This window comes from Eucyclogobius newberryi, unplaced genomic scaffold (genome assembly GCF_026437365.1).
Source record: "Eucyclogobius newberryi isolate DKJ021-1_F unplaced genomic scaffold, fEucNew1.0.hap1 SCAF_15, whole genome shotgun sequence".
Classification (NCBI taxonomy): Eukaryota; Metazoa; Chordata; class Actinopteri; order Gobiiformes; family Gobiidae; genus Eucyclogobius; species Eucyclogobius newberryi.
In genome coordinates this window covers 4,392,970-4,419,708 of record NW_027315779.1, presented here as the reverse complement: position 1 = coordinate 4,419,708, position 26,739 = coordinate 4,392,970, and the positions used below count along the sequence as shown (strand labels likewise).

The window sequence follows — 26,739 nt, the reverse complement described above, 5'->3', positions numbered from 1 at the left end:
GTGGTTGTGGGTGTGTGTGTATGCGTGTGTGCGTGGGTGGGTGTGTGCGTGCGTGTGCGTGCATGCGGGTGCGGGTGGGTGTCACAAAAGCCCCTCTGTGCAGTGAGTGAGCGCAGCCTTAAGAACAGCTGATTCTCAGCGGAACCCCCAGGTCTCCAGAGACAGAAGAATATGTGAAGGACCAGGACAGAAGAGAGGGAGAGACAGAGGGAAGAGGAGAGTGAAGGGGGGAAAGAGACTGAAAAGTGGAGAGAGAAGAGTGAGAAAGAAAGAAAGAAAGAAAGAGAGAAAAATTGGAGAGAGAAGAGTGAGAAAGAAAGAAAGAAAGAGAGAAAAAGTGGAGAGAGAAGAGTGAGAAAGAAAGAAAGACAGAAAAGTGGAGAGAAAGAGAGGCAAGGGAAGAGAGACAGAGGTTAGAGTGAAGGGGGAAAAGAGACAGAAAAGTGGAGAGAAGAATGAAAGAGACAGACAAGTAGAGAGAAAGAGAGAGGAAGGAGAGACTGGTTTGTGTGAAGGGGGGAATAGAGACAGAAAAGTGGAAAGAGAAAAAAGTGAGAGAGAAAGAAAGAAAGAGAAGAAGGAAAGAGAGACAGAAAAGTGGCGAGAAATAGAGGAAAGGAAAGAGAGACAGAGGTCAGTGTGAAGGGAGGAAAAGAGACAGAAAAGTGGCGAGAGTAGAGTGAGAAAGAAAGAAAGAGAGAGTGAAGAAGGAAAGAGAGACAGAAAAGTGGAGAGAAAGCGAGGGAAGGAAAGAGAGAGGAAGTAGAGACAGAGGCTAAAGTGAACGGGGGAAAAGTGGAGCGAGAGCGAAAGAGAGGGAAGGAGAGAGCGACAGAAAAGCGGAGAGAGAGAGGGATTAAGAGCGAATAAGGAGAGGAGAGAAGAACTGGAGCGAGCACGAGAAGTGCTAAAAGGAGCACATTTAAAAGTGCTCCAGGTGGCAGGACAGATATGTTCGATGCTTCGCTCTTCACACTGGGGAAGAAGTCGGCGACGACGTCATGCATAAATGCATTTAGCAACATTTCAATTTAAAGTAGCGCCAAACTTTTCCTCTTGATGGCGCGGCTTTAAAAATCCAGTCATGGGAAGAAAATCAATGTGTTCTTGTGTCAGAAAATTCATCAGACATGACAAAAACCATACTAATAATTACACTGAAAGAACTGTTAGAAACCCTCAGTCAAAACGGAAGAACTGGAAGACGACTGAAAAAGATGACTGAACTTTTGCCTCTACAGCCCAAAGTTTGTCTATTCTGAAATCGGGACAAAGGTTGAATGTGAGCGCCCTTGATGACTCCGCCGCCCATCGTCTATTTTTAGTCCTCGGTTTATTCTCAAACATAGAAGGGAATTGGAAGAAACGCAGCTCTGTAATTTGAGTTAGTCATCTTTATTATCTCATCCCTCGCACAGCTGGCTTCTCCCAAAAAAAACCAGCGCGGAGCTTTCGGGGCGACGGGATGAAGGGCGCAGCGGGGCGCCGTCGAACACGAAAAGGAATATGAAATGGTGGAGCGATGGAGAAGGAGAGAGATGAAGGCTGGATCTGAAATGAGGAGAGAGTGTCAAAGCGTAGGCAGGAAAGGCGCAGCTGCACGGCCACAACAGCTGCAGTTTAACCCCGAGCGCAAAGACTCAGAGGGCAGCGGAGGAGGACGCTAACGTACAGCTTTTAAAGGGGTTAAAATGCGCTTTCACTGGTCGCCGCGGCATTACGGCGGTGCAGCCAGGAAATAACAGGCAGCCAGGAGCAATGTGCAGCTTTCTGTGCTCCTTTGGTCCCGTATTATGCTAAATGTATGTATTTTGTCACTCTGTTTTAATGCAGTATCCTCATGAATAACATGAAGTTGTTTATGTAATTTATTGCACACTAGTAAACACCATATATCCCACAAGAGTAATTATATTGTACGTTTTAGCGTATCAGCCATAATCTCAAGCTGGGGTCGATCTTTATTGTATGTGCAAATGAGAGTCGCATGCTCTGGTCCCATGATAAGATATTCCTTTATTGTCCCCATGTGGGACAATAAAGGAATATCTTATCTTATCTTAAAATAACAACAACAAATGGAGGTTATGCAGATGAGATCACAGCGTTCTGTATTTTAGCAGTGACGGGCAAAAACGCAATGGTGATTAATGATATTTTTGTCGTGTAGGCGCTCAAAGCACAGCTAAAATGTGAAAAAGCTGCTACAGTCCAATAAAAAATGTAAACATCTATAACTCTGCTAAATGATTAGTTTGAGCCTGACATCTAAAACAAAAAAATCAAGCAAACAGTTTGAGTAAACCAGATTAACAACAGGAACACTGCAGCTCCACTCACATTTATCACTGATGCAGACTTTGTGATCGTGCCTAAGCTAAACTGAGTACTCTCCTTAAATAACATGTCTTTGAGTCTGCGTTTAGGAAATGAATGTTGAGTTGAAGTGTCCTTAATCTCCCCCTGCTGTTTGCAAACAAGCTACGGTAATTAAGCTACGGTAGATACTGCACAGCCGCAGCAACAATGGAGAAAGTACTTTCAGTTTCCATGTTACTATATGAAGTTAATCTGAGCAAAACAATAGCTCAATGGACAAAAACCACACGAAAAAACCACAATGAAACACATTTTATCAGTTGTGCTTCCCATAATTCTCCCCCTCAGTCGTAAAGTGCAGGGAAAATATAAAAGAATGTCGGTGCATAACCTCTTTTACAACACAGATGAGTTGGACCCTTTTTAAACTATGGACTCAGACTCCCTTTGACGGGGCGTCGGGGCAGCTGCCGCACCTCGCTCCTCATCTGGGACACGGCGGCCCTGGTGGTGCGGGTGTAAGTTCCTGTGTTATTTTTTGTTTGACTTTCGGCATTGTTCGCACTGGTCTGACCGTGGCTTTGTGTCCGTCTAATTTTGGCTGCGCTGAAGACAATGGAGCATTGTGGAAGGGGATGTGAGAGAGGGCCTTTTTCTGAGTCACTTTGTGCCGAAGATGAAAGAATAATGCCATTTCGGATCCTTGGCTTTCCCTGGTACCAACTCTTTGATGGCTGTATGTTAAGTATAGGCGGTCACAAACAGTAAGGCACTTCAGTTGGAAAAACTTAACTTTTGAAAGGTTGCACAAGGACATCAAATCTATTGGGCTCGATCTGTAGTGTGGAACCATCAAATTCTCTTATTTTGAAAGTTTAGTCCCATGTTATTCAAAAAGCTAAGGCACTGTTTGATTTGCCATTTCCAAAGCCTCAAAAGCCTTGAAATCTGTTGCTTTGTGAAAGTTTATTCTGCCACGTTTTCTTCAAATGTAGAATAGAGTAAAGTACAGAGAAACAATAACTGTGCCGTCCAATCACCTTCATTTACATAGCACATTGTATAGACATAAAATATAATGGAGGATATATGACAGAAACGGGACTCACCCATGTTTTCCTTGTATTGATCAAACCTTAATTTTGATTTCAAAGCAGGCGCAGGTAGAAGAGCTCTTGCCCCCCAAAAAGCAGATCATGGGTTTGGTCCCCGGGCCAGACCAACGTCACATGATCTCTCTGGGTGGAGCCTGTATGTATTTCCTGTGTCAACGTGGATTCTCTCCGGGTTCTCTCTGGCTTCCTCTCTAAACTCTTAAATTGCCCTAATTAACCTTAAGCTAATGAATGTGAGAGTGATTGGTTGTCTATGCCCCTGTCCAGGGTGTGCCCCGCCTAAGGCCCAAAGTCACTGGGGTGGGCTACAGTCAACCGGACCCCTGACGGGAACAAGCGGTAGAAAAATGAATGAATGAAAAAAATCCTTAAGTTTGTCTAATAACACCAAGAATGATAGTTTGAAGAAAGCACCTGATGAAACAGAACATATTAAATGTGTCATATTGAATAGTTGTTCACATTTGTATTTATTACTGCTATAAAGATATAAATATGATCACAAATGCAGACAGTGTGGCCTCTGGCAGTGCAACAGTGTCTCATTGTTGAATACCATCTTCATTAAGAGCTTAAATAGCAGCTCTGGGCGGGTCTCAAGCCGACAACAAATGCGTCTCCAGATCCAATTTCTCCGGACACATTTAGCCCATTCACACCTCTCGATAGACTGGCCATGTCAGATCTGATCTCTGCGGGAGATTAAAGCGGTCAAACCAGGTCCAACTGCTAATTTACTTGGACAAGTTGTTTTTATTCCTTTGTATGGTTTGTTTTTTGTATTTTTACTGTTTGTGAAAAGTTGTTTTGTAGATTTAAATTAGAATATCGTGTGTAACGTCTATAATTAAAACATTAAATGACCTCAACAAGAGACTGAAACATGTATTAAGTGATATTTCTGGTCTTTTGTGGTTAATTTTATGCTCCATTCCCGTTTTGTGCTGGACGTGAACCGTGAAGACATTGACAGGCAGATTTGAGCACATTTCTGATGCATTGTGAAAGGATTGTCTAATATCATTATTGAGATGATGAAAAAATCTATTCAAATATTCATTTTTGTCAATATTGCCCATCACTAGCTGAGGAAGCTTGGCTTTATTTTCTATCTGTATTGAAAACTTGGATAGGGCTGCAAGATTTAACACAATCAAAATGAACTTGGACAGTTAGAACATTGCAACAGCTGAAATTATAAAGGTAATATAATGTCATTTTACTTTAGAGAACTAAATCTCTTTGTGTTTCCACCGAGTCTTACTATAAAACTTGCTGATGGTGTTTTTCGACTATTACTGTTACAATTACTTTTATTTATTGTTTTAATTTAGCAGCCCGAAACAATAACGAGTGCACATTGCATTTTCCACATTTGTAGCAGGTTTGAACATAAAAGTGTATGTTACTGATTCTCTGCATGAATATACTGTAAGTTTATGGAGAGAAACTGAACTTTACAAAGCATATTTTACAAAGTGTTGTGCTGCAACTAATAAACATCCCAAATCTAATCTAAATTTACTGCAAAGTGGAAGTAATTATTCGCGAGCACGCTTCAGAAAAAGGCTTATGTCTCGAATTATTTACACAAAGTAGAAGTAAATAGTTTCACGCTGCAGTCCGCTGTGGTTAAAACAAACAGATTATGGTCTCTGCGCTCAGTCCTCAAGTGTGTCTTTGATCTTGAACCTTTTGTGTCGACAAATACTTCACAGCATTTTTGAAGCCAAAAACAATAAAGAATCCATGTTTCCTGAAAGTCTTGTTCCTCGTGCTGGGGATATGCAGCTGTTTGAGGACGATAAAAACTATTAAGTGAAACTAAATGTAATGTAAGAGATTGAAATACTTCAGGTGTTTTATAGCCATGTGTAGGATTTCAATATTGATTTGATAACTTTTATTTCAAACATATAGATTAGATTATATACATAATCAATCGTAAAGCAACATGGACAAAATAATACATTTTGGTATGTTTGGGGAGTAGGAAGGACTTTTTTAATCTTTAAGCAAAGGTCTTATGCACATCATACTTCTGTCTCACACGTTCTTCACACACATTCACTCAAATCCAGAATGTTATGTCAAATATGAAATATTAAAAGCCCATGTCTGTCTTTATTAAAGGAGCTTTTAGTTGGTGTGATAATTTAGGCAACAAGTAAACCTGGCCCCTGGAAGAGATGCTCGACCCCCCTTTGCAGCTCCTCGATGTGGAGGAACAGTGACTCTACTCCGAGCTCCTCCCGTGTGACTGAGCTCCTCACTCCTATGGGAGCACCCAGCCGCCCTACGGAGGAAACTCATTTAGACCGCTTCTAGCCGAGATTTTGTCTTTTTGGTCATGGCCTGAAGCTCTTGACCATTGGACGGACCATTGGCCTGTTTAAGTGAGAGCTTTGCCTTTCTCTTCCACTGCATCAAGTAGAGAGCTTGTTGAGGTTATTTAGTATTAAACTATGTATAGTATAATGTAGGTCATTGTGTTACATTTAGTTTGTTGTAAACTGCAGTATTGATCTAAAATGGCTTCTCGCTCTCATTCATCATTACAAGCAGCAGACTTTCATTTTTATTGTTGAAAATTGGCTATATGCCATTTATTAAGTAATTATATTTGGGCGGTGAAAGGGGCTTTAAATGAAGGACAAGGATTATTAAAAATTGAAAATCCACTTTGAATAAACTAATGATGAGTGAACACTGATAACATGCTTAACGCTCATTCAAGTTCATTTTACATCATATGTTCCCTTTAACCACAAATCAGCAAGTTTGAATAGTTTATTTCAGTTAATTTTCTTTTCAGTTTTGTTTTATGCTAAACATTGTACTTGGAAAGGTCAAACCAGGCCATATCTCTCTTATCGTTTTACATTCCCAGACCACAGCTATGAATGAGTGTGTCCATTTTCTAACACTATTTCAAGTCAAACGACAGACACTTTTCTTTGCCATTAGTTACAGTTGGGGAAGGAAATAACCCCACCCACTTTCCCTCCCCCTCTCGCTCAGACCTCAGCCAGGACCAGGCAGGATGTGTCCCAGGTCTTGGCCCAATCTCAAAGTCAACAAATCTTACTCGTAGACGGTTAAGATGTCAGCATGTAATGTAGAAACAAATGTTTCACAAATAAAGCCCATAGTAGCCAGCTGCTGTTGGAGGCTTGTATTGAATCAAATGAAACAATAAACATAACGGTGGGCAAATGAATAGAAAGTTATGGGATGGTAAGTATTCCCTTCCTGTCAGCTGTTGCTACAGGCGCAGCACCGAGACACACACACACACACACACACACACGCTTTATCAACCAGTAACACATCCACATGACTTACCCACTTTAAAATGCATTCTTAAAGGTGCACTATGTAACTGTTCTGGCCGTCTCCGTAGAGATGTTATTGCTTTGCCTGCAATGTCCCTTTATATTGCATGAAACATATCTACCTCCATGAAGACAAAGCCCGGGTTAAAGGTCAGATCTGATGTTTTGGGGACAATATTGGAAATGATTGTGCTATTGAGTTCTGTGATATCGATATTTGAATTACAGTACACAATAAAATGCGTGTCAAAATCAATTTTGGAACAGTTCTAAATATGCATAAGCGGTGCGATTCAATTAATGCTAAATTGACTAAATCAACGTAATTTGAGACTGAATAAGGAAAATCATTGATTAAATTTGCCTTTTTAAATAAAAAAAAACTAAACTAAAAATGTACATATACTAAGGTTGTTGCGATATCAATACTTTTGCGATGTGTTGTGCAGCCCAATGAGTGTAATGCCATACTGTGGAGCATTCCATACAGGACATTAACATCTCCATGGAGACAAGCACAGTCTCCACCAGAAGGGTTCATAGCTGACCTTGAACATCTTGTATTATTTGTGTTCTGCATAGTATTTAATGGCTCCTGAACTGTTCCTTGTCTCTTTGTGTTTGCAGTTCTCATGGAGCGTCTGGTCTCGGAGCTGAATGTTTTGTTGAAAATGCTGGACCAGGAGGCGGTGAGTCCGGCCACAGTGGACAAGATGAACTCTGTACGAAAAATCCTAGAGTCAGTGCAGCTGTCCGGTACGTATCTATCAAGCGGGAACAAGCGGGAGAATGAATGACTGACACTGGTGACTGAGTGTGAGAGGAGGAGCAGACGGGCATTCTATTCAGAGATGAAGGATTTAAAACTATATTAGGACAAGTAATAAAATACTCTGCACAATCCTTTCAAGCTTCATACCTGTTTTAAAGTCGGGTTTGCCCTGGTTAATCGAAACCAGATTAATTGTTACTAAATTTAGTACCAAAATGTAATTAAATGTTATGTATCAATACTGAGAAAAAACTTTTCTAAATAGTTTTGGTCTTAGAAGTAGTCTATAACCACAGGGTCGTAATGTGAAGACTGTTTTTGACTTTGCATCCCACTCAATTTTAGAACTATCTGTTTGGGACTCAAAACTCCTGCCACGGACACAATAAATTGATACCTTTTCGCTCTGTTGGTCGTGTTGAGTTCTGTGTTCTATGTTTACTCTTAAAAAAAAGAAGAAAAAAAAGAAATAAAGAATATTTAAAAAAAGAAATAAAGTGGTATAACAAAAAAAAAGAAAGAAAAAAGATAATTGTATTGTCCAAGAAAATATATTTTTAATTATTTCTGGTGTCAAAATCAGTTTTGAGTATCAAGCCCTTAGAATCAGAATTGAGTTTGAAATTTTTAGCAATCAACACTAGTTAAGATCGAGTTTACACCCAGTTTAACCATTATTTAGTCCAGTTTTACTTTTGTTTTGGACCGGATGGCGTTTTAGTTTTGTGCTGCTCTTATTGGTTTCTCTTTACTGAAAAGCATAAAATGAGACCTGGTTTGTACTATTACTGTACAATATATTTGACATCCTTCTGGATACTGCATCATTTCATTATCAAAAATATAAAGCATAATGTCGCAAATCAATTTCATGGTATTCCACTCCAGATTTTAATCTTTGAGCTTGAAACAAAGCTGAGCTGTCTCAAAACTAAATGTCAGCAGGTTTAGACGAGGTCAGAGGAAATGCCAGAAAGGAAAGCAAATATTTTTGTCCTCTGAATATTATTGCAATATTGGGCATAGTTTTGATCAGTTTCTATATCAACATCTTTATTAATGCTGCTAATTCAATCATTTTAGCATTGTGAAGATGTTCAAGTCAATGGCACTGTTTTTGAGTGCATGTTTTTTCATTGCTTCCTGGTATTATAAAAGGAAGATATTTATTTTCTTGATTTAAAGTAATGAGAAAACCACAGTCTCCTAGCTATTGTTGACCCAAACATCTACCCGACCTATTATTATTATAAGTGTTACCATGTATTCTAATAATAGGAAGCAGGGAGAATGTCTGAGGTAAAAGCTTGAACTATAATTAGATAATTTAATTGGCATGCCTCCAGTTTCAATTTGTATTCGACACTGACTTGCTGGAAATCCCTCGGACAGAGCCTTTGCTTATTGCCTAATTGGCCGTCTCATCTTCGCTATTGAATGAACAGAAATCATCACACCTAAACGCCAAGTTAACTTTCTTTGTGCGATGCATTGTCTTGAGTGGGGTGGGGTCTGTGCTGCTGTTTATTTATCTGTGCAGTCTTGTATGTCAGTGGGATAAGGGGATTTCAGTAAGAGGATAATGAATTGTAAACTTTAAATCGGATCAGGGAAGGAGGTCAAAGCGAAGGAGAGGCACAACTCATCTCCTCGTCTCATCACCGCTTGTCAGTGAAACCACGGCTCATTCATGCGCCTGACGCCGTCTTAGTTTAATCCACAGCAGTTTTTATACCTGCAATAAGCTCAAATCAGACTGGAAAACAGTGTACTCTTGTTTAATTACCTCAAAGACAATATTACATGTTATCAGATGTACATCAACGGTCCATAATTAGAAAAGTGCTTAAGCTAAGAAGTCATTTTTGGGACGAATTCAAAAGGAAATTGCAGGAGAAGCAGTTGACGATTATTGGCGTCTATTGGCAAACCATTTTTAGACACCGGGGCTATATTTTCAGATTTGCAGAAACTATTAACATGTACTATGCTTCTTACAAGTTAACCAACGGACTATGATTGTCACACACAAAAAACTCAATACCAAGATACTAATAGTTGTTTTATGGCATGTTATATGTTATTTGGTTCTAATTTAAGCCCAATTTGTTCCTGATTTGGACTTGGTTTGGTCTCGGTCTTGTTCTTGTCCTTGTTTAGTCCTGATCTAGTCCAGGTTGAGTTTTGGATTTAGGGCTGTGTCAATCTCAATTATTATGTGGTAAATTAAACGCACCCTAAAACTAGTATTGAAACTTGATATTACGAAACACTGATACCGATACTGAAAATATGACATCAATAGGATCAAGTTGGACCTTTCTTAAGTACTTTTATAATGGTCTTTATCTATTAATTTATTAATTTATAATAGAACTATTATACGTTCACAGGTTAATATTAATGATAAACTAGTATTTGTGTTGAAAAGTAAATTATGCTGTGTTAAAAATAGTGTTTTGATCTGTAGGGTTTCATCAGATATCAGTATCGGCTCAATATTGAAAATGTAGTCGATATTTAGCATATTTGTTCTGCGCTGTCCAAGTTCGTACAAGTGTTCCTGTTTGTCCTCAGTCCACCTTTTTAATCAGTGAAAATAGAAATGGAAGAAAAATTAGGCTATATGATGTTATTTGCTTTACACGTCAAATTTTAATATCAATAACAACAGCAACCCCAAAATCCATCCCTAGACAGTAGTAGTAGTTATTGTATCTGTAGCAACAGTGGTAGTTGTTGTAGCAGTAGTTGAAGTAGTAACAGTAATAGTAGTAGTAGTAGTAGCAGCAGTAGTAGTAGTCATTGTAGTCATTGTATGTGTAGTTACAGTTGTAGTTGTAGCAGTAGTTGAAGTAGTAACAGTTGTAGTAATAGCAGCAGTAGTAGTAGTCATTGTATCTATAGTTACAGTTGTAGTTGTAGCAGTAGATGAAGTAGTAACAGTAATAATAGTAGTAGTAGCAGCAGTAGTAGTAGTAGTATTCATTGTATGTGTAGTTACAGTTGTAGTTGTAGCAGTATTAGAAGTAGTAACATAGTAGTAGTAGTAACAGCAGTAGTAGTAGTCATTGTATGTGTAGTTACAGTTGTAGTTGTAGCAGTAGCAGTAGAAGTAGCAGCTGTATGTGTAGTTACAGTTGTAGTAGTAGCAGTAGCTGAAGTAGTAACAGTAGTCGTAGTAGCAGCAGTAGTAGTAGTCATTGTATGTGTAGTTACAGTTGTAGTTGTAGCAGTAGCTGAAGTAGTAACAGTAGTCGTAGTAGCAGCAGTAGTAGTAGTCATTGTATGTGTAGTTACAGCTGTAGTTGTAGCAGTAGCAGTAGAAGTAGCAGCAGCTGTATGTGTAGTTACAGTTGTAGTAGTAGCAGTAGCTGAAGTAGTAACAGTAGTCGTAGTAGCAGCAGTAGTAGTAGTCATTGTATGTGTAGTTACAGTTGTAGTTGTAGCAGTAGCTGAAGTAGTAACAGTAGTCGTAGTAGAAGCAGTAGTAGTAGTCATTGTATGTGTAGTTACAGCTGTAGTTGTAGCAGTAGCAGTAGAAGTAGCAGCAGCTGTATGTGTAGTTACAGTTGTAGTAGTAGCAGTAGCTGAAGTAGTAACAGTAGTCGTAGTAGCAGCAGTAGTAGTAGACATTGTATGTGTAGTTACAGTTGTAGTTGTAGCAGTAGTTGAAGTAGTAACAGTAGTTGTAGTAGCAGCAGTAGTAGTAGTCATTGTATGTGTAGTTACAGTTGTAGTTGTAGCAGTAGAAGTAGCAGCTGTATGTGTAATTACAGTTGTAGTAGTAGCAGTAGTTGAAGTAGTAACAGTAGTCGTAGTAGCAGCAGTAGTAGTAGTCATTGTATGTGTAGTTACAGTTGTAGTTGTAGCAGTAGTTGAAGTAGTAACAGTTGTAGTAGTAGCAGCAGTAGTAGTAGTCATTGTATGTGTAGTTACAGTTGTAGTTGTAGCAGTAGAAGTAGCAGCTTTATGTGTAATTACAGTTGTAGTAGTAGCAGTAGTTGAAGTAGTAACAGTAGTCGTAGTAGCAGCAGTAGTAGTAGTCATTGTATGTGTAGTTACAGTTGTAGTTGTAGCAGTAGTTGAAGTAGTAACAGTTGTAGTAGTAGCAGCAGTAGTAGTAGTCATTGTATGTGTAGTTACAGTTGTAGTTGTAGCAGTAGCAGTAGAAGTAGCAGCTGTATGTGTAATTACAGTTGTAGTAGTAGCAGTAGCTGAAGTAGTAACAGTAGTCGTAGTAGCAGCAGTAGTAGTAGTCATTGTATGTGTAGTTACAGTTGTAGTTGTAGCAGTAGAAGTAGCAGCTGTATGTGTAGCACTTTTGTCCCAGTTTCCACAGGGCCAAAAAAACACTGTATCATCTCTATTTGACAGCCCATACATCAGCGTTGTTTTCCATTGCTCGCAGACAGTTAAATGTTATCTGATGTAATTAAAATGTCTCAGATGAGAAATGTGCTCGGTCAGTGCGCTCTTTGATTAAGGTGTCGTCACTGTTGTTTTTACTGCGGCTCCATTCACTGACAACGGTGATTCTGATATTAACCCCGCGCCCCCTGTCCTATTTATAACCCCGTTTATCCTGTCCACAGTCAATGGCTCAGACGTCTACATGAACAGCTGTCTCTATGGAAACGGCACAAGCTTCGTCGAGTCGCTCTTCGAGGATTTTGGTGAGTCCAGAGTTTAGAGTAAAGTCACTGTTTTAGCAAAGTGGAGTCGGTCAGGAAAGAAAACTCAAAATGCTTTTATTTTGGTCGATTTTCTATTAGAACCATTTGTAACTAATTAAATCAAACTTTATTCATAGAGCATGGTATGTTACGACCGCCAAAACTAAACTTAAGGGTTCAAGTCACATTCAATACACTCTCAATAGAGCCTTAATTCACACTCCACATTCACGGAGGTAAGTTGGGTGAATGTATTGCCCAAGGACACATTGAAAGCTTCAACTGACTAGACTGGGATTCAAACCATTAACCTTACACTTTTAAGCTCTATCTCGTGAGGTACTGTCACTACAACCCAGTATCAAAAATACAGAAGTCTTACACCGGAAATACCTTAAATCCCATATAATGATGTGGCCTACTTGTTACAAATATATATTATTAATGCAGTGGTCTAGGGCTGGGAAATGAATAGGTTTTATAATTGCAATTAAAGGCAAATTTTGTATTGACGTCCACAGTCAATCCTCTGCATAAAAACATGTGGTTTGGAGCAGAGTTCAGATTATTTTTAATGATTAATTCAAGACTTTTGAATTATTTACAGTCTAATTTTGTGCATTGTTTGTTCACTCCATGGGATGCTCGCAATTTTGGCGGGAAGAGGACGCTGGTTGTTGCTTCACTTTCCCCCTGCACATGCGCTGTTAGGCCAAAACCTGCAAACATCCACTTGCTCCCTGGATCCCATTCCCTCCCCTTTGTTCAAAATGATCTACCACTCAATCAGTCCAACCAAAATAATAACCAAAATAATAAACCTTTTTCTTGAAACAGGCAATGTCCAGACATCAAACTACTTCTCAATAAACCCACCCTGAACCCTTGTCAAATTACCCACCAATCTCAAACCTACTGTTCCTATCCAAAATCCTTGAAAATGTTGTTTTCTTCTAACTCCACAATCATCTCAAATCTTACAGTCTGTATAAAAAAATTCCAATCCAGTTTCCGACCATCCCAAAGGACAGAAACGTCTCTCATCAGAGTCACCATCGACCTACTGCTGGCGTCTGCCACCGGTTCCTAATCCCTTCACATTCTTCTCGACCTTTCTGCTACGTTCGACACCATCAGCCACTAAATCCTCCTCCACTGTCTTCAGCACCACATTTCTGAAACCACCCTTCACTGGTTCCGCTTCAACCTCACCGGACGGACCGAGTGCGTGGTCCTGGGGATTCTAGAGCCAGACCCCACACTGTCATCTGTGGGGTCCCCCACGGCTCTGTGCTCGGTCCAGCCCTCTTCACCATCTACATGCTTCCACTTGGGAGTGCCCTCAGCAAGCATGGAATTAACTTCCACTGCTATGCTGATGACTCTCAACTCTACCTCAAAGCACGCTCGACCTCCTCAGCTCCTGCCTGGAGGAGATAAAGTCATGGATGCCAGAACTTCCTGCAGCTGAATGACTCACAAAAAGAAGCCATTCAAAACGACACCCCTCAACTCCTCCCCCATTACCTCCATTTCACTCTTTTTCCACTCTCTCCCTCCGTTACCAACCTTGGAGCTCATCTTGGACCTTCTTCCACCTCCGCAATATTTCCAAACTCCGTACTTCCCTCTCTCTTCCGGCTGCAGTGAAGCTCGTCCATGCCTTTGTCTTCTCCTGGCTGGATTACTGCAATGCACTCCTCATCGGGATCCCTGGCAGGAGCATCCAAAAGCTCCAGTATGTACTGAACTGCGCTGCCAGGATCCTGATGCGAATGCGGAAACTGGAACACATCACCCCCATCCTCCGTGCCCTGCACTGCCCTGTTCACCTCTGCATTAAATACAAGGACAAAAGGATTAAAGACCTACCTTTATACAGAAGCTTACAGAACTTTTTTTTAATTGTTTGTTGTTTTTATTAGTTTTTACTTTGTAGCACTTATAAGTACTAAATAAGTTTCTACTATCCTGAGGTAAACTGCAAGGCGGCCCATCTGTACCAACAGCCTGTCACATACATATTCATACATTGGCAAGGAGGTGAAAGGACACAACAACAGTTTGTACTAGAGCCACAGCCATCTCACCGTGGCACCTGGTATATATTCATACACATAGTTTGATTACATTTAAAGCAATTATTTATCTTCTGATGTGTTCCTCAGACTGTGACTTGCTCAGTCCTTCCCCCATCGACCTTTTAAAAGAAGAAGAGGAGAAGACTCATCCAAATAAATCCGTAAGTTTCCCCAACTCCTCCATTTGTGGTCGGCCGTGTTCATGTTCCTGTCACTTTTGAAGCTATTTTTGGTTTTCTCAGACCCCAACCGACACCCCCCCTCCGCTGCCCACCACACCCGTCCCGGATGACTACTACGAAGAGGCCGTCCCCCTCGAGCCCGGCTCCGACCCACAGTACTTCACCACCAACACGCTCAGTCAGTTCACATCCAAAAATACAAGCTCTGACTATTAACCTCACATGGGACAGGAAGAGAATGTCCACTCAGATCAACCAACTCATAGAAGCAATGAACATTTTCAATTTAAAAGTTTGTATGTGTTAAGATGAGTCAGGCAAGTTGTCGTTAGTTAGCATTTTTAGTTTAGCATCATCATATCGATTGTATCTTGTAGGTAGTTAAAGGGGCTGTACCTAATTAGTCTTAAAAAGGTGAAAAACATATTATTTTTTAACTGCAAAGTTGTTCCTTACTTTGCTCACGCATTCTTGGCATCCTGTTTATGCGCAATTTTCACCTCTTTCAAAGTTTGTCATGGTAATACTAACAACACCTAGCATGCCAACAACGCACTTCCCGATTCTCGAACAATAAAGCTGTTTATAATTGGATGCGATCTCATTTTGCTTTTACAATCCATCTGTATTGGGGCAGAACGTATTTTGCTCAACTACACGGACAAAAATTAGATATAGCCTCTGCATTCTTTCAATCCTCTACTTTATTTTTGTCGTTGAGGACACTGTACTCTACCCCTGCAAGAAAGGTTATACATGAACATATCTTACTCAAATCTGGTTGAAATTTATATAAGCTTGTTCCAATCAAATCGCACAAAATAATAAATTACAATGGAAAAGAAACAGAGATTGAATACCAATTTTATTATTATTATTACGATATATTTTGTGATACATTATTTTTGTTTACCTTACTAACTGCTATGTCTAGGGTCCTATGATTTAATTTTTTATACTGTTTTATCCTCACCTAAAAACGTAGTATCATCCTCGTTCAGCAGCGTATTGTGTATTCAAGGGTTAAATTATTCAGAGTTTTCCTTATCAATCTTTCATTTCATTGTAGCTTCGAGGAACTCCGAGGAGGATGCGTACTATGAGGACGCAGACAACAACTATCCCACCACCAGGATGAACGGGCCCCCCAAAAACTCATGTAATGGATTAAACACTTCTGCAGTGCCCGGAAGTTCTTAGTATTTCAGTTTTATTTAGAACAATCTAGTGATAAAGTTGCCCTGTTTAAGGAATAAACTTAATAATTGTGTTCTATCTTTTCGATCTTAGTCCTGGTTCTAGTTTTGAGTCTGGTTTTGTCCTGATTTTGTCCTTTATTGTGAAGGTTTAGACCCAAATGAGTCTTATTGGCATTTCTATCTACAATTTGGATTTACTTTTAATGTATTCCTGATAAGCAGTAGTTCTTGTTTAGTACTGTTTTACCCTGGTTCAGTCCAACCTTAATCCTGTATCTGTTCTTGGTTTAGTACTGGTGTTGACCGATTTAACCTCTCTTTTGTTTTTGTCGGATAAAGTTCCACAAAACTCCTATATTAGTTCCATTGTTAAGTTTAGGCAGTTTTAGTTCTTTCCAGATAACTATTTTACAAGTTATTAGTGTGAAAAGTTGAATCCCAGTCATCAAACTAGTGACTAAAAGGTATCACGAACTGCGTAAAAATGCCTTGTTCTCACCGTTATTTGTGTCGTTAGATAATGACTCAGACGCACTGAGCAGTTCCTATGAGTCGTACGAGGAGGAGGAAGAGGAGGCCAAAGGGCGTGAGCGGCCCCAAACCTGGATGCCAGAGGAGAGTCCAGAGGAGCCGGTGAAAGACTGCAGGATCTGTGCCTTCCTCATGAGAAAGAAGCGATTTGGGCAGTGGACCAAACAGCTGGTCGTGGTCCGGGACAATAAGCTACAGGTAAAACTGAACTGTGGGATAAAACCTGGAGGGGCTTGGTGTCGTGGTGATCCAAACAAACACACGGTGATGTTGTAATAGTGCAATTGACTGGACAGGGCTGGATCTGCTTTGTCTGGAATGTTCCACTGTATGATATTAAACTTCTTTATCGAGCAAATATTCAATCACATTTGTGTTGATTCTGATTCAGAATAAAAACAATACATGTCTTGCTAATTTCCTGGCTGCTTAGTTGAACATTTATAGATTTTATTAGATCCCATGAGGAGGGATGCAGACTGGCTTAAACCATTAGTAGAAAGTTGTCAGTTTATTACATCAACTAAATCTTTCTCTGTAACATATAATGGTCTTTAATTCTTCTGTAGTGCTTTAAAAGCATCAAAGAGAGCACGCCGAACACAGAGCTCCCTTTGAGCCTGTGTAACGTCATCTACGTCCCGAAGGAGGGCCGCAAAAAGAGGCACGAGCTACGCTTCTCTCTGCCCGGAGGGGAGGCTTTGGTGCTGGCTGTGCAGAGCAAAGAGCAGGCCCAGCGCTGGCTCAAGGTGCGTTTGTTCACCGAATCAAAGTACGGCGCATCAGACGCAAACAAGGCGCGATCAAAGCACCTAAATATGACTCTTACTCATGTGTCCAGGTGGTGAAGGATGTCAGCAGCCAATGTAGCAACACAGAGAACCTGGATGGGTCCACGTCGCCCATTATACAGAGGAAACTGGAGATAGACAAGGTTTGATCAGTTAAATCATTTATTCATCTTATTCTGACACTTTTACTTCTGACTGCGTCTAACCTGCTCTTTCATTGTGGTTCGCATTTCAAGTTAAAGGGGAATCATTCATTTCTGTGGAGAACTAGAGAAAAGTCTTGCTGCTAAAATAGGATTTACAGGTAGAGGTGGGCGATATTGATTAAAATTAATATCTCGTTATCCTTTTGAGTAGTTTGACAATATTATGTCAGTCCAACAGAAATGTGTTGTTGATGTTTAATTATCACACAAATGATCTGTGAATCAACACAATAATGTTAAATTGATCACAAAAGTGCATAATATCACCTTATACCATTATATGAACACTTACAACATAACTTGACTTTATTGTTTATCATCGGCTCTTTTGACGCATTTTTACTATAAACGATATACTTAATATTCATATTTTTGCATATAATCAAAACAAAACAAGATTCACACTATTATCTAAATTTCTATAACCGCCCCAAAAAGTAGGCTAATTTGTGTAAAATATTCAATGTTCAAATGAACCAAACAAGACCACAATGCACCCTTTCTCTGGCGGCTTGAAAGTGGCTTTGTAGCCTGTTTATAACTTATTCTCTGTCTAGGACCAGAATGATAAATGAAGATGAAAACGACATTTAATATCTACCGTAAGCATTTTTCAGCCTGTGCAAGGCAAGGCGAGTTTATTTGTAGAGCACCATTCATACATAAGTTCAAAGTGCTTCACGCAACAGGAAAAAATACATTAAAATCACAAAGACATCTCAAAACAGTTTAATACATAAAAGAGAAGAGAGCAAAGAAAATCATTCCAGTCAAATGCAGTTAAACAAAACAGTTTTTTATCTTAGATTTGAACATTGTCAGAGTAGAACCCGTCTCACATCTTCAGGAAGACTGTTCCAGATTTTAGCTGCATAAAACTGAAACACAGATTCCCCATGTTTAGTCCTGACTCTGAGCACCTGCAGGAGGCCGGTCCATGTTTAGTCCTGACTCTGGCACCAGCAGGAGGCCGGCCCATGTTTAGTCCTGACTCTGGCACCAGCAGGAGGCCGGTCCATGTTTAGTCCTGACTCTGGCACCAGCAGGAGGCCGGTCCATGTTCAGTCCTGACTCTGGCACCAGCAGGAGGCCGGTCCATGTTTAGTCCTGACTCTGGCACCAGCAGGAGGCCGGCCCATGTTTAGTCCTGACTCTGGCACTAGCAGGAGGCCGGTCCATGTTTAGTCGTGACTCTGGCACCAGCAGGAGGCCGGTCCATGTTTAGTCCTGACTCTGGCACTAGCAGGAGGCCGGCCCATGTTTAGTCCTGACTCTGGCACTAGCAGGAGGCCGGTCCATGTTTAGTCGTGACTCTGGCACCAGCAGGAGGCCGGTCCATGTTTAGTCTTGACTCTGGCACCAGCAGGAGGCCGGTCCATGTTCAGTCCTGACTCTGGCACCAGCAGGAGGCCGGTCCATGTTTAGTCCTGACTCTGGCACCAGCAGGAGGCCGGTCCATGTTCAGTCCTGACTCTGGCACCAGCAGGAGGCCGGTCCATGTTTAGTCCTGACTCTGGCACCAGCAGGAGGCCGGTCCATGTTTAGTCGTGACTCTGGCACCAGCAGGAGGCCGGTCCATGTTTAGTCCTGACTCTGGCACCAGCAGGAGGCCGGTCCATGTTTAGTCCTGACTCTGGCACCAGCAGGAGGCCGGTCCATGTTCAGTCCTGACTCTGGCACCAGCAGGAGGCCGGTCCATGTTTAGTCCTGACTCTGGCACCAGCAGGAGACCGGTCCATGTTCAGTCCTGACTCTGGCACTAGCAGGAGGCCGGTCCATGTTTAGTCGTGACTCTGGCACCAGCAGGAGGCCGGTCCATGTTTAGTCCTGACTCTGGCACCAGCAGGAGGCCGGTCCATGTTTAGTCCTGACTCTGGCACCAGCAGGAGGCCGGTCCATGTTTAGACCTGACTCTGGCACCAGCAGGAGGCCGGTCCATGTTTGGTCAGTGAGTTAGCTTTAAGTGTCTAGGTGGTTTTAGGGTATTTTTTTTCCGTTGTGGAATTTATAGTATTTTTAATGCTCTGAACTTTGTCATTAAAGAATAATTCAAACTCATTACACTTGAATGTAGAAATTAGCTGTGAGTTGTTACTGCAACTTCCAATTATTTCAGAAAAATATCCTTCCCTATTCCTACATAAAATGAGATTGTACATGTGCAACTTCTCTCTGTAAATGTATTTTTGAACCTGGAGCTTTGACCATTTCCGTTCGGCCCGGCGGAAACATGGACAATAGTGATCGTCAGATCTCAAAATCTAAAATTGTTCAGCCAGTAGCATTGCAGGATTGGTTAAATGCAAATAACACATTTTCTGTACAGAGACAACAAAATGTACCTTTCCAAATAAATAGTAATGTCCTTAGTGTGAAACTTTAAATATGTGAAATTCAGGTTTCACCGGCACAAAAGTTCTGACATGCAAAAGTATTTCAACACGTTCAGCCTTTAATATGAGCGCTTAAATTGATAAGTTTTGTTTCTGAAAATACTGAAATACTATTGCAAAAGTTAGAAAAGTATTGTTGGAAATGTTTACCTCGGGCACACAGCAGAACAGGTTAGAACGAGACAGGTTAAGACATTGAGCTGGGAGTCAAACTGGGGACACTTCACTGCTCCAAACTTGAATTTTATCTGATAAATAAAAATGTAAAATTAACAAACTAACTAGGAGCTGAAAGTAGCAAATAAAAAGTGAATTTCTATAGAAAATTGTGATTTTAAAGCTATTTCTTTATATATATATATATATATATGGTTGTTTTTGGTACATAGGCTTTATTTTTTAATTTTTTAATGGAGTTATGAGTGGTGAGGACATTCAGCAAACATTCAGCAACCTGACATTTGTGCTGCAGCTTAGACCACTCAACTAGAGCACAGGAATGGCGATTCATTTCACACATGAATACATAACATGGCAGTAATAATCTGCAATTTATAGCGTTCCTCCACTACATACAGGGATTTTGTGCATATTTAATACTCTGCACAAAAAGGCATGTAATGGTGCAGGTCAATGCCAACGTGAGCTTTCACTTATCATAAGATACACAGTATAAAGGTTGGGCAGATGTAGATGGGACTCAAACCTCTTTAATTCCTCCCATTCGTGACTTTCTCCAAAACCTGCTTTCCAACTTGATTTTATTACACCTTTCCTTAACGTGTCCCGACGTGTTAAACTAGCGTGACTTCATCTCCCAAAGCCACACATGACACAACTATTCCTGTAGCTCCTGGTTTACAAGCCCCATGAGCTGGAGCCAGTTGCTGAGTTAGTGGTTTTTTCCCCCTCCAAACGCGCTGCACTCAAAGCAAACCCACACGGCTAAATGCGCCGTGACACTGTGACACTCATGCAATATTAAGCACCTCACCGAGAATAGGTTTGAGCACACTACCTGCCTTTTCTTGAAGTAAGTGGAGGTGTTAGTTTGACAACATAACGCCGTCTAAGGCTGGTACTGTCAGTCCGCAGCGCTCGATGTAAAAATATCTCCTCTTTCTCGTCTTTTTCAGGTGATGCTTTTAGACAAACAGGCCTCAGATTCAGACAGCGGCCCGACAGGAGACGGTCAAACCCTGGGACCGGGCCGGGACAGCACCGACTCACTGAGTATGTCATTCTATCGTTTTAAGGAAAGATGATAAATGTTTATTAATACATTGATTGAGTAGCTGTGAGTTTGGGAGGCATCTTTACTTATAGAACGCACAGTACTAAAATGAGAAACTTGATTTTTATATTAGTATAAGGCTCGATTCCAATTTACCACAAATATAATTAAGAATCATAGTAGTTCTATAAAAGTAGTACTTTAATTTTCATCTGGTTTTATACCGGAACTGACGTAGATCAAGACTAATTGTAGCTGGAGTTTATCAGTCGAGCTCCTGAGATAATGTAATCTAAAGCAAGTAAAAAGGGTTTCTAAACTGAAGTATTATTATTATTATTTATTGTGTGATATAGTATATAAGAGTCAGATTTAGTTCTACACAGTAAACATAACAAGTGTTCAGTTTACTTCATTTTCAGCACAAACATATTATAGTTATAGGTCTCATACTATTTCTGATCAAGACCATTTATTACAGAAAGGTCTTCCCCCCTATTTATGGGATTTTTCACAGGTTTGATTCTAAGTTTGGTATTGATTAGTGTCTGGGTTTACATTTTTGACAGCCCTTTAAGTTATTTTTTGTCATCACAACTGCTTTGAATCTTATTATGTCATCAAAATACACATACTATTCAGTAGTTCTACTCTCCATGCAAAATACTCTTTTGTGTATTGTGTCGCTTCATTGTGTGTGTCCTAGTTTGCTAAAATCATATCCATTGTTTACAGAACCACACTGTAAATATTGGCCAGGGGCTCCTATTATCCCCTCTGCTGTTATTAGGAAGTATCTTCACTTTTGATAAAAATAACATGTATTCTTTTCCTTTTTAGTAGGACATAGTAGACTACTTAGTACCAACACTATATGGAGTAATCAGCACTTTCTGATAACAGCCTCAAATCTGCATTTAAACAAAGTCTATATATATATGATGGCTCATTAAACACAAAATCAGGAAGTATAAATGTCCTGCTTTAAAGTGTTGTTTTAGAGCAGTTACAGCCTGTTTACTGTCACATCAGGGAAGAGAGACAGGAAGTGAGGCGCACGCAGATATGACATCCTTCCCGTCCACTTCCTGTCTTTGTGTCCCAATGACATCACAGGAAGTCACTCAGGACCGTATCCGACGCAAACGGGACTAATTCAGAGTAACAATAAAAAACGACAATAAAATGTTGGATGCACAAAATTGTTCAAAACATGATCACACTCGTAAGTTTATGAATGCATCATCAAACGTAATCATCAAAACTAATATTATACGCAAATAAACACAACATGAACAATTACGATGTCTTCTGCCCGTACTTTCGATGGCTCTGACACTTTGGTGCAAGCGCTGAAGTTGCTATAGTAACCATACTTGGGACATCCTTATTTTTGAGATTCTTTCGATCAAATTGACTCTTTGAATACAATCGTTTTCCTCAAATACTTGCTCAAAGTCAGTGAAAAGTGTGAAAAAACACTATCTGAAATAAAAAAGTAAAAAATAAAAAGTGTTTATCATATTTTGAGTACTGTATAAGTTTTAAAATTAGATTGCCACAAGCATAAAATATCAGTTTTTACTTTAAAAAGAAAAAGACAACTAAACTTCTAAAACTTCTAAAAAATGTTCTCTTCTTTTCTAAATAAATAATTTCTAAATAATCTATAATCTAAATAAATAGTACTTACTGCAATAACTTTTTAATTTATTATCTTATTTAAGATTGTAATCCTTTTACAGTGTATTTATCAAAAAGTAATCTCCGTGACAACTTAGTTTCTAGGAAAGAGCTATTGCATTTCCTTGCGTGATGTGATTTACAACCGAGAAATAAAATTATAAACCAAACAAATTGCCAAACTAGAAAAAAAATAAAAGTTTGTGTTGCAAAATCATAACAATAATTATCTTAACTGCGTTCTGATAAATGAGTGGTCCAACCTGTCGTAGGCACTTTAGATAGAAAAAAAGGTACCAATCAGACGGGGTGCGTAATTGGACTACACACCTTCACCTATCACCGTTTTTACAGAGACAAGACCAAAACTAATCAAAACGTCAAACATGTCTCGCGCTGCATATGAAACCATGACGACTGGCTCTTACTGGCCTTCAGAGTGTTGCGCTCGTGTTGTGTTTGGTTGCCTCTCCCTCCATAAACGTGGCGTGTGTGTATGGTTCTCGCAGGCAGAGGGAAGAAAGGCGCCTTCTCTGAGCTCACCGGGTCCATGAGTCGAGCAGCGGGGAGGAAAATTAATCGGATTATCACCTTCTCCAAACGCCGACCGCCCCCCGGAGACCCCCCCTCCTCCGCCGCGGGTCACCATGACAACCCCCGCTGCGGTGAGAGCCAATCAGCGCGCTCCGTTAGCACCCACAGCTAAGCGCCTTGGGGGGGCTGCAGTACGTGTAACTTAAGTGACAATTATAGAGGTCTGATTCGAGGAGAGGAGGGTCTTTTCTGCAACGGTTTGTGTGGAAATGTTGAGATTAAACGCAGTCGAGACGGTCATCTAAATCTTTTGTTTATCCTGTTGAAAGAATTAGTCTGGATCCCGCTGATTGCGTTTGGATTTACTTGCAAATGACTTTGGACATTGCAAATTACATAAAAAACAGGAAACATTCACATATATGTACATTTATCTGGCATTACTAGATTATAAAACATATATTATTAAAAAAGTATATAAAGTCAAGTAATATTATAAACTAGTAAAGTAATATTATCTTTTTAATTACTGATTTTAATTACTACGGTTTAGGGCTGCAAGGAAATTAGGAATATTTTAGAAGTCGACAAGTTTTGTACACTGACATAATTGGAATCCATTATCACCCAAATAAATGTTGAATTATGGAGACTGAAGGCTGCAAGAGGGAGAATATCTACGAATATTATTTATTCAAATCAGAAATATTTGTATCTTTTTTTACATTTTGATTTAATAATGCAGCTGTCTTTGTTGTAAAAAGGTATTGTGGCATGTGTTTTAGAGTCTGTATTGTCCAGATAAGCATCAAAATAGGATTGTTTTTCGTCACGATTAGTTGATTAATCGTTGCAGCTCTACTATGGTTTACTTAACTTGCACTGAACTTATTTGACTGGATGAAAACCCTCAAATATTCAGCACCATTTATATCCGTCGGATTCAGAGCGATGGAAAATCAGTCCCATTTGTTCCAGCAGTTACAACAATATTCTATCTTTTGATGATGAATAGTTCTTAAAACACAGTGAATAGGAAGCTGAAACCAATCAATAGGCCACAAGTGTGTAGTTATTAATTTAAACATTACCTTACAGAACATTTCCCCTCTGTACACACTTATCCTTTTTGCCTGAGGGAGAGTATTGATGCAGATTCAACCCGCCTTAGAAAAGCAGTTCAATGTCCATAAACAATGCATGAGTGGTTGTTGTTTTTTAAACAACAACCTTTGTTGTTGCCGTAGGTTACCTGAGTACATGTGTGAACTACGTGTGGAGAGAGCGCTGGTGCGTTCTGCGCGGAGGTAAACTGTACTTCTACAGAGAGCCGGGGGTCACGGCGGCGCCGGTGCAGGTGGTGCCGCTGAAGGGGGCGGAGGTAGTCCCCGGAGGCCTCGGCCCCAAGCACCCCTTCTCCTTCCGCATCCTGCAGTCGGGCAGTGAGCTGGCGTCACTCGAGGTACCACGAACAGGCAGAGAACAAACAATGCAGTCGTTTTGATTAATCGTCACGTCTTAGTCGACCACATGTTTTATTAATCGACTCATTATTTTATTAAGACTATAAGGATTTAATAGAAAATAGAAGTGGAGTTTTGTGACTGGACAGTTTGATCTTTAATCTTTTCATATTCTTAGTCTTTTCACTGATGCTTTTTTACTAGTAATTCTCTTCATAAATTGTAGTTTTTGCATGAGATCCGACCAAACTATTTTTTTTCATCTCTTTTAGTCAATTAACCGACGCACACGGCTTTAACCGACCAGGAATTTCTTTGAACAAAATATGTATATGTAACAAATAGATATATAAAAATAACAAGTTGCTTCACCTTGACTGCTCCATACTATAAATGTATCTATATTTCCATGGAGACAAGCACCTTTAACCCGTTTTATAGCAATTATCTACAATTAAACTAGTATATTTGAGGTGGCATCAAATGAATGCAACAAAGTAAATTGAAACCTATTTCTCCAACTACTACTTCTACTACTACCTCAATTCTACTTCTTCTACTTCTACAGTCTTTGGGGGGTTTTGTATTGTGAGTATTTAACATTCAATTGTAGGGCCACCGCAATTAATAGGATTAATTGTGACTAATCGACCACCACAGTAATTATCACTGACTATATTAAAAATCATTAATCATTGTCTAGACTCTACAGACTCTAAAACACATGCCAAAAGACAAATAATAATGACCAATTTGTGATATCTAGCCGTAATACACAATAAATATTCTTCTGTCAGCATTTCTTTTAACTTTAATCTAGTTTAAATTAATTAATTCACTAAACTGATTTGTAGCGTATTTTTTTAGTTAAAAATTGTATTGTATTAAAAATGTGTTTTTAATGATGAAAAAATAAGTTTAAAATAATAATATTCTGGTTTAAAATGTGTTAAAAAATCTCAATGTGCAAAAAGAGTACTAGATATAATAGATAATACTAAAATGAAAAATAAAAAATATTCAACATTGACTATTACTCTTAGCATTTCTCGCGATAGCATTTCTCGCGATAGCATTTCTCGCGATAGCATTTCCGCTCCTCTCACCCCTCTCACCCGTCTCCTCCCCCCTCTCCCCCGTCTCCTCCCCCTCAGGCGAGCTGCTCAGAGGACCTGGGGCGCTGGCTGGGCGTGTTGTTTGCGGAGACGGGCCGGTCGTCTCTGCCCGAGGAGCTTCACTACGATTACATCGACGTGGACACGCTGACAGACATACGACACGCGGCGCGACACTCTTTCCTGTGAGTCTCGCCTCCCAGACAAATACTTTACTATCAGGAGTTTACTGTACACTGTCAATTATGTACTTTAATATTCATGAAGCAGCAATTCATCCTTTTTTTTGCTCAATACTTCCTAAGCTGCTACATCTTTGAAAGGCAAGTGTTTAAAGTGTTCTGGTTGGTTGGTTTACAGTTGTGTCGTGTGTGTAGTATATTCCCTCGTAGTTAGAGGTGTGTATTTCTACCTCGCTTAAGTCACTGAAGGATTTGTACTTTTCAGAGTAGTTTGCTGACGCCATACTTTTACTTTTAATTGAGTAATAGTTTGAAATGAAAGTACTCTAAAATATTTGAGTACATCTCTTGTGACAAAAGGATTTTTAACAACATTAAATTATTCAAACATTTGCATCTATTTCACCTTAACCTCAAACTGATTTTTTTGGGTCTGTTATTCGGAAATATCAGAATTACATTAACTCATACATCATACATTCTTTGTGTTTAAATAGGCCTACATTTGACCTCAGCTAGTAGTTTCTCTAAATGCTTTGACTACTTACTTTAAAGTAACCTTACTCTTACTTGAGTACACACTTCTTCCTCGTGACGACCTTGGTCAGTGTTACAAGTAGTCGTGGCGTTTTGCTGGTTGTAGTCAAAAGTTGTGTTTTGTTGAACATATGTTTTAATTGATTAAATACCGCCATTGCCCTGGATTTATTAATTAAATTGATTAATTAAAACTGGGCTCAAGGATTAAATGAAAAACGAAAGGCTCTTCATGGTTCTTTGTGCTCCTGGTGGTTTCACAATGACACATTGCCTCTCAAACCTCTTTAAAACCAAATAATAAATCACAAATTCTCAGTTCAATAGTGGATGATTATGCCAAATATTTACGTCACATCTTGGCAACATAAACGCGCGTGTCGTGACCGCT

General features: G+C 39.8%; 1 protein-coding gene across 2 annotated transcripts in view; it reads left to right on the top strand.

Moving 5' to 3' along the window:
- The window catches only part of afap1l1b (actin filament associated protein 1-like 1b), a 41,966-nt gene that overhangs the window by 5,595 nt on the left and 9,632 nt on the right, over window positions 1–26,739 (top strand). The window contains exons 2-14 of one of the 2 annotated variants that reach the window (XM_072445743.1): window positions 7,397–7,525; window positions 12,137–12,217; window positions 14,386–14,459; window positions 14,541–14,658; window positions 15,550–15,639; window positions 16,197–16,408; window positions 16,780–16,959; window positions 17,052–17,144; window positions 20,737–20,833; window positions 23,027–23,182; window positions 24,299–24,513; window positions 25,669–25,814; window positions 25,935–25,952. In XM_072445743.1, coding sequence (XP_072301844.1) covers window positions 7,397–7,525; window positions 12,137–12,217; window positions 14,386–14,459; window positions 14,541–14,658; window positions 15,550–15,639; window positions 16,197–16,408; window positions 16,780–16,959; window positions 17,052–17,144; window positions 20,737–20,833; window positions 23,027–23,182; window positions 24,299–24,513; window positions 25,669–25,814; window positions 25,935–25,952 — 1,609 coding nt within the window. The remainder of the gene's footprint in view (window positions 1–7,396; window positions 7,526–12,136; window positions 12,218–14,385; window positions 14,460–14,540; window positions 14,659–15,549; window positions 15,640–16,196; window positions 16,409–16,779; window positions 16,960–17,051; window positions 17,145–20,736; window positions 20,834–23,026; window positions 23,183–24,298; window positions 24,514–25,668; window positions 25,815–25,934; window positions 25,953–26,739) is intronic. The other variant, XM_072445744.1, reaches the window with a different exon arrangement.